General features: G+C 36.0%; 1 protein-coding gene across 9 annotated transcripts in view; it reads left to right on the top strand.

Annotated features, from left to right (window-relative positions):
* The window catches only part of LOC113269421 (NADPH oxidase 4), a 173,201-nt gene that overhangs the window by 89,103 nt on the left and 70,239 nt on the right, over positions 1-13,859 (top strand). For 8 of the 9 annotated variants that reach the window (XR_007188989.2, XM_057314595.1, XM_057314594.1 and 5 more), the window contains one exon: positions 1,933-1,993. Coding sequence is in view for 8 of the 9 variants with exons in the window: in XM_057314595.1 (XP_057170578.1) it covers positions 1,933-1,993 (61 nt within the window). In the remaining variant the exon portion in view is untranslated. Of the gene's footprint in view, positions 1-1,932; positions 1,994-2,173; positions 2,540-13,859 lie in introns of those variants that run through there. The other variant, XM_057314598.1, reaches the window with a different exon arrangement.

The raw sequence follows: 13,859 nt of genomic DNA, 5'->3' as shown, positions 1-13,859 counted from the left end.
TATTTTAGTGTTCTCACTGGTTTCCAAGCTGCCTTTCTTGTTTTTCTGTGAGTTCTTTACATTTCTCCATGGTGTCTTCATCTCCCCTATTTCCTCTTATAGCATCCCAATGTGACCTACATTAACTGGTTGACACAGTAAGCTTGAGGATCTTAGACTTGCTTTATACAACCCATTCTCTATTACATGGTCCCTAGGACCACATATGACTTCAGCTCATATTTCCCCTTAATTCTTATTGTTGGATGTCGATTCTAGTAATCTTCAATAAATAACTTTTCTTCCTCCTACTCCATTTGATTTCTCACGTGACCCTTACCCATTTTCCATGTTTGCCTTAGTGGAGACAGTGACTTGCCATAGTTAAGAACTATGTAGTCAGATAGACTTGGATCCAAACTCTGTCTCATCTTCTTACAAGTTGTATGATCTTGGGCAAGTTCATATTTTTAAGTCTCAATTATTCAGTTTCCCTAACTATGAAAGACAGGGGTTATTGCAAGATTTTGGAGATAAAGCACTTGGCACTGCCTTTGGCACATGGTACTCAGTGAAAGCTTGGTAGTTACAGGTTTGAGAAGTTAGCATTGGAAAGGGGGGACTAATTTCTATAAAAATCAGGAAAGGACAAGATATTGTATGATAACAAAGGGATGTTTTAGGAAGTAGGACAGTTGAAAGAACTTTCATCATACAGTTAGAAATAATAGTGTGTATAAAGTTCTTACCCATAACCCTTAGGTTAGATGTGTTTTCAGAATTCAGAATTTTGTGGATTTTAAAAGGTATGTATATTTCATATATTACATAAGATCTCTAGCAGGATATGAGGTAACATTCTTAAACAAATGGATATTCCTTTTTTTTTAAAGATTTTATTTACTTATTTGAGAGAGAGATAGGGAGAGAGAGACAGCATGAGCGGGGAGGAGAGGGAGAAACAGACTCCCCACTGAGCAAGGAGTCCAACGCTGGGCTGGATCCCAGGACCATGAGATCATGACGTGAGCCGAAGGCAGACACTTAACCGACTGAGACACCCAGGCACCCCAACAAATGGATACTTCTGTAGGAAAACACTTCTGTATGAATTTTTATACAGAGGTATTAGCCTCCCATCATTACTCTCCCATAAATTCAATTCAGATATGCCACCAAATGAGTTATGAAAAAACTTACTTTTCACAACGTTTGAATCTGGGGATTATGGATGAAGGATTGGGGTTCTGAAAAATAAAAGGAGATTCTGCATTTCCTTATTGTGAGCCAAAAATTATTCTCTCATTTTAGTGATGTGGATGTTTTCTACATTTCGTATTCGTGGGGCCACGGATACTTTTCTTACTTCCATAGCCACACTCATTCCCCTTCCCAGGTACCCTTGCCAGTTCACTCCAGATTATTTCTTCTGCGAATTAAGGGAAGGAATGAAATAGAACTCTTTCAGTGGGAGTTTGCTTGTCGGACATGGAAAATTCAGGTCACATTGGGAAATGTTTTTTTCTTTATTCCTGGAATTTGTTAAGATGTGAAGTGTATAATAATATCTGGAGAGAAAAAAACATTAAAATCATTAGTCTCCATTTCTTCCTTTGTGGTTAAAAGCTGTGTCCTTTGAAATATTTTAATTCAAAAGGCATTTTGGCAATATCTATTGTTAAATGTGATATAGTAGCAATTTTAGACTGTGTGTATTTTTTTATATAGATACCTATGGGTTTTTAGAGAAATGTGTATTGTTTTATTGACTGGTCAACATTGCTTATTTCTTCCACTAATGAGAATCTATATTGATTTTTAGTTCATTCCTTTCTATTTCTATTGATTTGGGGGACTTGCTATGAGAATGAAAATTGTAATTAAATCATAGTTTGGTAATACATAACTATTACTCAGAATTGATTCCAGTGGTTTTTGGTTTTGTTTTTTTAGTGTCCTACTGAAACCAAAGCAACTTTTGGGGTCCACCTTAAAATAGTAGGAGACTGGACAGGTATGTGGAACATAGAGTTTGAAGGTACATGCTTTGAAAATAATGGGTCATACAATAGTTTGCATGTGTTTAAGTAGTAGGACTACTAGCATATATAAAAATGTGTATATGTTCTCAAGCTGTTGTTTTGTTTTCTTTCTTTGCATATACAGTTTTGATAGTCATATTTTCTTCTTTTAGGATGCATTTTTGGAATTCAAATACCTTGGATATCAATAATTGTTAATAATGTATTGTTTGCTCTGCTTGCAAATCATTGATTTCTGCCTACTTGTCAAATGCACAGGCAATAGTGGGAAGAATGAACTGTGTTTTTTAGAAAATATGATTTTAAAATAAGTGGCTGGTTTTACTCTCAAAATAATCAATATCTGGGATTGGGATTTATATTGTGATTTAAATCTTCCAGTTCTTGCATGACCTTTTTGTGATATTACCTATGTGTATATATCAACTCCACAGCCTCTTTGGAATAGTGGTCATTTTTAATGGCAAATCTATTAGTGATGTGTTACTCATTTATTCAATAAAACTTTTGTATTTTCTGAGAGATGCATTTTATTAAGAGTTCTGAATAAATAAAAGAAACATTCATTCTTCTATTCCCTTGGTCCAACACAGTGACTGACAAGTGAGTGCTCAGTAAATGTTAGCTTGTTGGCTAGTTGCTTAGTTTGGTTGCTCAAAAGAAAGGATGCAGATATAGACATGAATGCAAGTGTAAATAAAAATATTTTCTAATTGAGTGCTAAACTAGGAACAGGGATCAGAAAAAAGATAGATTTAGTGTAGTCTAGGGTTATAAGAGGAGATTTACAGAGAAGTTGGAATTTAAGCTGAACCTTGAAAATCAGGCAAATGAAGAAGGAAGTAAGTCATTTTAGTAAAATTCACAGCATTGTCAAAGATCAGGGAAGGTAATGTGTAAACTATTTCTGAGAAAGGTAAATAAATCAGCCTAGCAGAAGCAAAGATGTTATTCTGGAGAGTATTAGGGAAAAGACATTTAGAGTCAGCTCGGTGAAGATCTTGAATGCCTTGACAAGATAATAAAATAACTTGAAGATGCTGGAGAACTTTTGAAAGATTTGGAACATCATAACAAAAATAGTATTAATAATTTGCTAGTTGGATAGATTAGAATCAAGGAAAGACTTACTGGTACTGGGAGGCAGAGGAGAAGAGGCAGTGGAGGGGTGGGAATGGAAAGAGAACTAGAACGAATGGATTTGCAAGCACAGGTGAGAAATTAGCACTGGAAAGGGGGGGACTAATTTTTGTAAAAATCAGGAAAGGACAAGATATTGTGTAATAAGCAAGGGGTATTTTATGAAGAAGGACATTTGAAGAGCTTATGTCATACAGTTAAAAATAATAGTGTGTAAATTATTTATCTGTAGAAAGGGCAGCCAGCCTGAAATTGGAGACTTGATGAAAATGGAAAAATATGCAACATAGTATTTAATGGGAAAATGATGAAACTGATCAAAAGATCTTTGAGCAGTAATGACCTATTTGGAATTATAAAAAATCAGGCTTCAATAGATGGTAGTTTATTTGATTGCATTCAAAAGAGATCATGGAAGCCCCTTGTTAGAGAAACACTGGTGTAGTATGAAAATAGTAATTCTCATCATAAGCCCAGAACTAGTTGTTATAATCACAGTTGTTTTGCACTATTTGACAAATAAAGAACAAGTAGAGTTCTTCTTAGCTAAGAATACCAATGAAGTAAGAATTAACTTCAGTAATGAACGGTAATCAATGAAATTCTATATCTGAAGGGAAACAAGCACAATGAAGATATAATTTAATTCATCATGGTAAGGAGAAACTTTATGATGGATTATTACTAGCTATTGTTATTGAGTTTCTTCATAAAGTTATTTTCTATTGTCAGTAACCCATTAAAATAAATGATTATCTCATCATTTATTTCAATTTTTTCTATTAGGAACACTTAATAGTTTTAATTTTATCCTCCTTTTTTATGTACTGTGCCATTGAGGGAGAAACAATATCATTTTATTCAGAGTTCAGTTCCAGTCAGATGCTTTTCAATTAATAAACCTTCTTGGTTGTTGACTTCAAATATTTGTTGACTTGGAAAAAAATGTCAAGTGTTCATGCGTAAAACCCTTACATAATTCTGCACTAAATAATATCTGGCACTTTAGTTCAAAAAAGGGTTTAGTTGTCTTAAAACAATGGAATTATAATTATGGAAGGAAAACTGGGAAATTACTCCTAAGATCATGGTTTTTGTCCTAAAAGAATTGATTAAAACTTAGTATTAAGAGAAATAGGCGTGGGAAATATCAAAAGAGTGCTTTAAAGTTGAATGTCAGAGGTTTGCTTTTCTAAACTGACAGATATTTTACAGTTACTTTTTTCTTCCCTGATATATGTTCTGCCTTGGGCAGGTTGAAAGAACAGGTTTTAGACTGCCCCATGAATGATCTTTCCAAGACTAATCAATGATACCAACAGCAAAGTGACCAAGAAGCAATTTAAGCAGCTGCATAGCCTAGGACAAGGAGGCCTCAAAGTTGCAAATTTATTGTCTAGCTTTTTATTTTAACCAGGACTCTCATTGTACCTTTTAAGTATGTGAAAGACTCATTAAGTTTGGAAGACCCTTCAAACCTCAAACACAATTTAGGTTTTTCCTTGAAATGATGGTGGTAGAATGGGTAGAGTAAATTGCTCAAGTGGGTTTATCACTTAATTAATATTTTGTTGCTTTTCTAGAATCAGTCATACTTCCCAATTTCAAGTACATGGTCACAGATTGCCTACCGGTTTGATTATCATTCTAACTATCCAAAATGTTTTGTTTCTTTCTACATTAGATGTCATTACTATTGAATAATGTTTGAGGTGATATTATACCGTTGGTTTTTTTAGTGGTCTAAATACCAGCTTACTCTAGAGAGGTTAAGTTTTACTACAAAAGCATTATGTGCATAATACCTGCATTGAAATTAATCTAAAATTTTGTCACTTTTACATTCAATAATTAATGGACTGACAACTGGATAAATATGCAGCAGAGGGCTTATTGTATATATTATATAATAGCTTTCCTTGAATCTGTGGTATCAATTTGTATCAATTTATTGTTTTGAAAAATATTGCTACAATCAGAAGATATGGTTCACTTTGAGGATCAAAGTGGGAAAACAGGGCCATATAACATCATGAATTTGCTTTAATACATAATACATTGATACTCATAGTACAAGTAACCTTAGATAGAACTTTAGTTGAGGACTAGACCAAAAAAAAGAGTTGAAAATTCTCTCTCTGTTTATTTCTATATCACCAAATTAGCCAGGCACATATTATACTTCATCTAGCTGATTGTTTGTGAAAAGATTAAAACAGAACATGTGTAATGCATTTAAAGTATTTTTTTTCCATTTGGGGAGCTCTTTACAAGTCAGATTATAAGCACACAAATTATAATAATGTAATTATTTTATAATGAGAACATGTTTTGGAACAATTATGCCATCCACCTCATACCATATGTATCTGTGAATGGCTTTTGGTGGCTGTAAAAAGAGCCAAAAATTAAAAGTACTCCTGTTGAATACCAGCCCTATTTTGAAGGACATGCCCAAAAAGCAGATCCTTGAGCAAACTGACTTTTTTGAACAGGACAAATTATACTGGGATATATGAAATATCTGGATTTTACTTACTTCATGATTGCATAGTGTAAGCTTTAGTTTAAACCCATAATAAATATGAATTATCAATTGCTACATCTACAAAGGAGTGACTAGAAATACTCTTTTTTGTTGTTGTTGTTGTTGCTTTGACTAGCAAATTATCATGGTTAGACATTTGTGGAAGATAACATTTAAACTATCTGTTATTTTGGCTAATAATTAAATATTTATTAAATACCTACTGTATATATATATATTTAGATACATATAATATATGTATGTATATATATTTAGATATATATATGTATATATATGTATATATATATATACACATATTTAGATGGAGTGTTTAGTTACATACAAAGAGATGAGATGAGGGGATGTCAGGTGGATATTAGGAAGAAGTTAGACTATTAGACTATTAGACTAAGGAAAGAGAAAGTGCAAAGTCCCTGAGGTAGGAATAAGTTTGGATATTCAAGGAACAGCAAGGAGGCCAGTGGGGAATAGAGATGCGAGGGGAAGAATAGTAGGAAATAGACTGGAGAGGTGAGCAGGGGATTGGACACTATAGGCTATAAGAGGACTTGCATTTTTATGTGATTGAGAAAAAAGATATGGTTTAGAAATCTGCATCTGAATGATATTCACTTTGTTTTAATACATACTACCTAGTGGTTGTCAGGCCAAGGTTATTTATTTATTTATTTATTTATTTATTTATTTAAAATGAGTGAGTTTAGGGAGAAGGGGGAAAAAGTAGGAATTCAGAGCATGACAGAAAACAGGTCAAACTTTTTGTTGGGGTGGGGAATGTATCATCATTTTAATGATGCTTCAGTAGTGGTTTTATCTCCTGCCATATGGCCCTGGTTTATGGATTCTGGTAGCTTGGTGCCCCATCAGCCCCCATGATGGTAGTAGCTTCTTTCTATTCTCTGGATTGCTTCTTTCTATTCTCTGGATTGCTTCATGGTCTTTTAGCTTCAGTTCTTCCCTCATCTAAGTCATTAGTTCCCTGTATAAATTCCTTCGACTCTAAATTATGTAGAGTCATTCCTGGTTTTGGTTGGATTTGGACCATTACAGGAGGTCCGCAAAGCCTCTTTGAACAGAGCTCTGAATCTGGAGGAGTAATAATGGGGGAGATGAGAGGAAGAAACCTTGAAGCAGGCAAATGTTTGTGTTCAAGGACCAGTTAGAAGTGCAGTGTTGCTGGAAGTAAGTGGGAATGTTGTAGGAAATAAAATCTGAGAATACCCACGGACCAGACATGGTAGGTGCTTACAGACTTCAGTTTTATTTTAAATGTTGTAGAAAATCATTGGAGGATTTTGATTAGGGTCTGACTCACATTTTTCTGGCTGCTGTATAGAGAATATGATGGGGGTGGGCCAGAGTGGGAATTAGGAGATGAGTTTAGAGAGAAGCCCTTGTTGCTGTCTAGACAAGAGAAAGTGCTGATTATACATAGGGTGACAGTAATGAGGTCATGAAAAGTGGATGGATTCTGAAGGTATTGTTGATGGATTGGAGGTGGGATGTAAGAAGAGTTAGGAATCATGGGGTGCCTGGGTGGCTCAGTCAGTTAAGGGGCCAACTCTTGATTTCGGCTCAGGTCATGATCTCAGGGTCGTGGGATAGAGCCCCATGTTGGACTCTACACTTAGGCGGAGTCTGCTTGAGATTCTCTCTTCCTCTCCCTCTTCCCCTCTCCCCACTCTCTCTCTCTCAAATAAATTCTTCAAAAAAATAAAAAAAATAGTTAGGAATCAGAGATAATCTAAGGTCTCTAGAGTAAGTAAGTAAGTAGATGGATGGTTCTGCTGTGTATTGAGTTAAAGAAATTTGTGGCATATCAGGCAGCACAAGAGTGGGCATTCAAATTCAGTTTTGTACAGTTTAAATTTGAGATGCCTCTTAGGCTTTCAAAAAGTAAGGTTGAATAGGCCATTGCATGTGTGAACCTGGAGGTCAGAGTAGAGATTCAAACCTGACAATTATTATATTCATGGATCTAAAGATGTGAAGTTGGATAGGATCAGCTAGAATAGTAATTCTCTTCTATGTAAGATTTGTATACATTTTAATATACCTTTATATACATCTTACATTGTATATATTATGTATTTACATTTATGTATTTGCCCTGTATGTCATTACATTAATATACCTTTTATAGCAATTTATATTCATTTTATAGCATTTTATATGCCCACTTTACATTCTTAAATGAAATTCGCAGATGTACACAAATGATTTTTAAAAACCAATATAATGTCCTAACCTTAGTATAAAGGAACTATTAAAATAAAATAATTTATAGTAAATTATTTATATTTCCTAATTAAATTTTTAAGTGTGACTATACTAGAAGTCATAATGAAATAGGTGACTTAACCCACATACAGAATGATCATGAATAAGACAATTCTAAATACAGGATTCCAATACAATTGGAATACTATGAGCACTATTTTCTTTATGGGGTGATTTTCCAAAATAGTGAACTTTTTTTAAGTTCTAGACACAATAGTTTATAATATTACTTCAGTTTACAGAGTGGTTGCAATCTTGGGACTATTTTTTTTAGCACTATTTAGGTCATGTAAAAACTTTGCATTTTTGATAAATGAATTTTTCATTTACATGAATGTCCAGCAAGTCCTTTAAAAAAAAAAAAGCAAAAAGTGCGATAATTCCTTGTTGCATAACATCCCATCCTCCACAATGTTGCAGGGTATCTAATGTTTTCGACCCCTACTCTTCAAACTTTAGTAACTGATGATTATCATTGTTAGAACCAAATTGCCTCCCCAATTCTCAAAGCTGTTCCTCCAAGGTGGCACTGACCTATTAAGAGTAGATACTTGAAGAAATATGTATAATAGAGAAGAAATTTAACAGAGTCCTGAGATTTCAACACGTAGAGTCCAGTAAAGGTAACAAAAGTGGAGTGGCCACAGAAGTAAGAGAGGAACCAGGAGAGTTTGAAGCCTGGACAGAACAAGACATTGTTTCATAAAAAGAGGCATTGATCAATTGAAACAAATGCTGCTTCTCAGAAGCGGAATAAATTGAGGACTGAATTAATGACATTGGGAATTGTGTTTTTAATGGAATATTGGGAACAGAAGCCTATCTGAAGTAGGTCCAAGAGATTGCAAGAGAAGTAGAGGTGGTCCACATAGACAAACACAGTGGTATGTTGGGACCAGCTCCTGTGAGCTCATTGGATCATTGAGTGCTTCTCTTCCAACTCTGTGTTCAGTGAGGTCAAGTTCAATAGCTTCAATCATCACAGTGTCTTTATTCCTTGAAAATTGACAGACACCATAAAAAAAGATTTAAAAAATGATTTTAAAGATCTGGCTGTTAAATATTTGCCAAAACACCACTGGGCAAATTCTAAAGAGTTTTGATATAAAGTGAAATAGAGCATTAAGTCAGTAGCTGAAGGAAGGAGGATATAGGGACAAGGCAGATGTAAGTTAAGAGAACATACAACAAATACATATGTAGAAATATAAAATATATGCACATACACATATATTTAATGTGAGCAATTATAATATGTTTACATACTTGTGGGAAAAATGAGAATGAAGTAGAGAGGAAAAAGTTCATATTACTGGAGGGATAGAGGATATAATCATAGAAGCAATGTCCACATGTGCCTCTTAATGCATTCCAGAAGAACTGGATTCAATGTGCAAGTGGAGGAGTTGACCACAGACAAGATAGCTAGGCAGTTCATGCTTCGTAACAGGAGCAGACACAGAGAAGATGGTTACAGAACATGGCCATAGATGGATTGGGGCTCTGGAGTAGGAAGAATGGGATTTCTTTTCTGGTTTCTTCTGTTTTCTTGGTGAAAAAATAGAAAAGTTATCACTGAGACTGAGAATGGAGGAAGGTATGCTGAATTTTGAGGAGAAGGAGGAAGGTTTCATGTATCATTTGAAATAGTGAGTTGATGAGGGAATCATAGTAGCACTTCTGAGATGTGCCAACAAGCCTACTAAGATTTGTGGTCCAAAATTTAGGTGAGACAACTCAGATTAATTGTGAGTTTTTTCCAGGCATGTCCAGTTCTTCAGATTAGCTATTGTGAGATAGAGGTGGTGGTGGTATTGGATTTTACCGGTGTTGGTCTACTCCTGATTGAATTCACAATAGCTGTCACCTCCAATCCATTCTCCGCACTGTAGCCAGAGAAGCTTCAAAGCCTGAATCAAATTAAATCACTTCTCTTGCTTCAATCACTTTAATAGCTTCCCATTGCTCCTAGGATAAAGTTAGAAAATCCTCATGATGACCTAGAAGGGCCTCCCTGCTCTGGTCCTGACCTACATCTCATCTTGATCCAACTGTTTCTTCTCTGCACTACAGAAACATTGGCCTTTTGGTTCGTTCTTGTTTTGCTTGTTTCCTTCCACCTATATTTATCCTGATCCATATGTTTACAGTACTCTCTGCCACCCTGCTCACCCCTACCCACACATGTACACAGCTCAGGAGTCATTTCTTCTGAGAAGCCATCTAGACACCTCCATTTTAGGTGTTGTTTCTTTTTTTTTTTTTATTTTAATGTTTTTTTATTATATTATGTTAGTCACCATACAGTACATCCCTGGTTTCTGATGTAAAGTTCGATGATTCATTAGTTGCATATAACACCCAGTGCACCATGCAATACATGCCCTCCTTACTACCCGTTACCAGTCTATCCCATTCCCTCACCCCCCTCCCCTCTGAAGCCCTCAGTTTGTTTCTCAGAGTCCATAGTCTCTCATGCTTCATTCCCCCTTCTGATTATCCCCCCTTTCTTTATCCCTTTCTTCCCCTACCGATCTTCCTAGTTCTTATGTTCCATAGATGAGAGAAATCATATGATAATTGTCTTTCTCTGCTTGACATACTTCTCTTAGCATTATCTCCTCCAGTGCCGTCCATGTTGCAGCAAATGTTGAGAACTCGTTCTTTCTGATAGCTGAGTAATATTCCATTGTATATATGGACCACAACTTCTTAATCCAGTCATCTGGTGAAGGGCATCTCGGTTCCTTCCAAATTTAGCTATTGTGGACAATGCTGCTATGAACATTGGGGTGCATATAGCCCTTCTCTTCACTACGTCTGTATCTTTGGGGTAAATACCCAGTAGTGCAATGGCTGGGTTATAGGGTAGCTCAATTTTTAACTTTTTAAGGGACCTCCACACTATTTTCCAGAGTAGCTGTACCAACTAGCATTCCGACCAACAATGTAGGAGGGATCCCCTTTCTCTGCATCCTCTCCAGCAATTGTTTCTTGCCTTGTCAATTTTTGCCATTCTAACTGGCATAAGGTGGTATCTCAATGTGGTTTTGATTTGAATTTCCTTCATGGCTAACGATTTTGAACATTTTCATGTGTCTGTTAGCCATTTGTATGTCATCATTGGAGAAGTGTCTGTTCATATCTTCCGCCCATTTTATGATTTGTTTATTTGTTTCTCGTGTATTGAGTTTGAGAAGTTCTTTGTAGATCTTGGATACCAGTCTTTTATCTGTAGCACATATATTATCATTTGCACATATATTCTCCCATCCGTGGGCTGCCTCTTAGTTTTTTATCTGTAGCACATATATTATCATTTGCACATATATTCTCCCATTCCATGGGCTGCCTCTTAGTTTTTTTGACTGTTTCCTTGGCTGTGCAGAAGCTTTTAATCTTGATGAAGTCCCACAAGTTCATTTTATCTTTTGTTTCTCTTGCCTTTGGAGATGTGTCATGAAAAAGTTTGCTTTGGCCGATGCCGTAGAGGTTGCTGCCTATGTTCTCCTCTAAGATTTTCATGGATTCCTGTCTCACATCGAGGTCTTTCATCCATTTGGAGTTTATCTTTGTGTATGGTGTGAGAGAGTGCTCAAGTTTCATTCTTTTGCATGTAGCTGTCCAATTTTCCCAGCACCATTTATTGAAGAGACTGTCTTTCTTCCACCGGATGTTTTTTCCTCCTTTATCAAAGATTAGTTGTCCAAAGAGCCGAGGGTCCATTTCTGCGTTCTCTATTCTGTTCCATTGGTCTATGTGTCTGTTTTTGTGCCAGTACCATGCTGTCTTTGTGATCACAGCTTTGTAGTACAGCTCGAATTCCGGCATTGTGATGCCCCCAGCTTTGTTTTTCCTTTTCAACAGTTCCTTGGCGATTCGGGGCCTTTTCTGGTTCCATACAAATTTAAGGACTATTTGTTCCAGTTCTTTGAAAAATGTCCTCGGTATTTTGATCGGGATAGCATTGAAAGTGTAGATTGCTCTGGGTAGCATGGACATTTTAACTATGTTAATTCTTCCGATCCATGAGCATGGAATATTTTTCCACCTTTTTGTGTCTTCCTCAATGTCTTTCAAGAGTGATTTATAGTGTCTAGAATATAGATCCTTTATGTCTCTGGTTAAGTTAATTCCAAGATAACGTATGGTTTTTGGTGCTATTGTAAATGGGATGGATTCCCTAATTTCTCTTTCTTCGGTCTCATTATTCATGTATAGAAATGCAACTGATTTCTGAGCATTGATTTCGTATCTCGCCACATTACTGAATTGCTCTATAACTTCTAGTAGTTTGGGAGTGGATTCTTTTGGGTTTTCCATATAGAGTATCATGTCATCTGCGAAGAGAGACAGTTTGACTTCTTCTTTGCCGATTTGGATACCTTTTATCCCTTTTTGTTGTCTGATTGCTGTTGCAAGGACTTCTAGTACTATGATGAATAATAATGGCGAGAGTGGGCATCCTTGTCGTGTTCCTGAGCTTAAGGGAAAGGCTTCCAGCTTTTCCCCATTGAAAATGATATTTGCTATAGGCTTTTCATAAATGGTTTTTATGAGATTGAGAAATGTACCCTCTATCCCTACACTCTGAAGGGTTTTAATCACGAAAGGATGCTGTATTTTGTCAAATGCTTTTTCTGCATCAGTTGAGAGGATCATATGGTTCCTGAGTCTTTTCTTGTTGATATGATGTATCACGCTGATCGATTTGCGAATGTTGAACCACCCTTGCATCTCACGGATGAATTCCACTTGGTCATGATGGATGATCCTTTTAATGTACTGTTGGATTCTATTAGCCAGGATCTTGTTCAGTATTTTGGTGTCCATATTCATTAGGGAAATCGGTCTGTAATTCTCCTTTTTGATGGGGTCTTGGCCAGGTTTGGGGATTAAGGTAATATTGGCCTCATAGAATGAGTTTGGTAGCTTTCCTTCTGATTCTATTTTTTGAAATAGCTTTAGGAGAATAGGTATTATTTCTTCTTTGAATGTTTGGTAGAATTGCCCAGGAAAACTCTCCGGGCCTGGAGTTTTGTTATGTGGAAGGTTGTTTATCACTGACTCAATCTCTTCATAATTAATTGGCCTGTGTAAAAAATCAATTTCTTCCTGTTTCAGTCTTGGTAGTTTATAGGTTTCCAGGAAGGACTCCATCTCTTCCAGATTGCTTAATTTATTGGCATAAAGCTGTTGATAAAAGCTTCTAATAATCCTTCCAATTTCATTGGTGTTGGTTGTGACCTCTCCCTTTTCATTCATAATTTTATTAATTTGGGTCCTTTCTCTATTCTCTTGGATAAGTCTTGCCAGTGGTCTGTTAATTTTATTGATTCTCTCAAAGAACCAGCTTCTAGTTCTGTTGATCTGCTCTACTGTACTCCTGGTTTCTAATTCATTGATTTCTGCTCTACTCTTGGTCAGCTGCTTACTCGTGCATGGATAGGCCTGTCCCTCTGTTGCTGTTCCAGCTTCTTGAGGTGAGAATATAAAAACTGCATTTTAGATTTTTATATTCTTTTGAGTGAGGCTTAGATGGCTATGTATTTTTCCCTTAGGACTGACTTTGCAGTATCCCATAGGTTTTGGACCATTGTGTTTTCATTCTCGTTGGTCTCCATAAATTGTTTAAATTGATTTTTGATTTCCTGCTTTATCGAATCATTCCTGAGCAGGATGGTTTTTAGTCTCCAAGTGTTTGAGTTTCTTCCAAATTTTTCCTTGTGGTTCAGTTCCAATTTCAGAGCATTGTGGTCTGAGAATATGCAGGGAATAATTTCAGTCTTTTGGTATTGGTTGAGACCTGTTTTGTGTCCCAGAACATGGTCTATTCTTGAGAATGTTCCATGGGCATTAGAATAGAATGA

Source organism: Ursus arctos, unplaced genomic scaffold (assembly GCF_023065955.2).
Source record: "Ursus arctos isolate Adak ecotype North America unplaced genomic scaffold, UrsArc2.0 scaffold_19, whole genome shotgun sequence".
NCBI classification, from domain to species: domain Eukaryota; kingdom Metazoa; phylum Chordata; class Mammalia; order Carnivora; family Ursidae; genus Ursus; species Ursus arctos.
The sequence above is the reverse complement of the archived record's forward strand: the minus strand, read 5'-3'. Positions and strand labels throughout refer to the sequence as shown.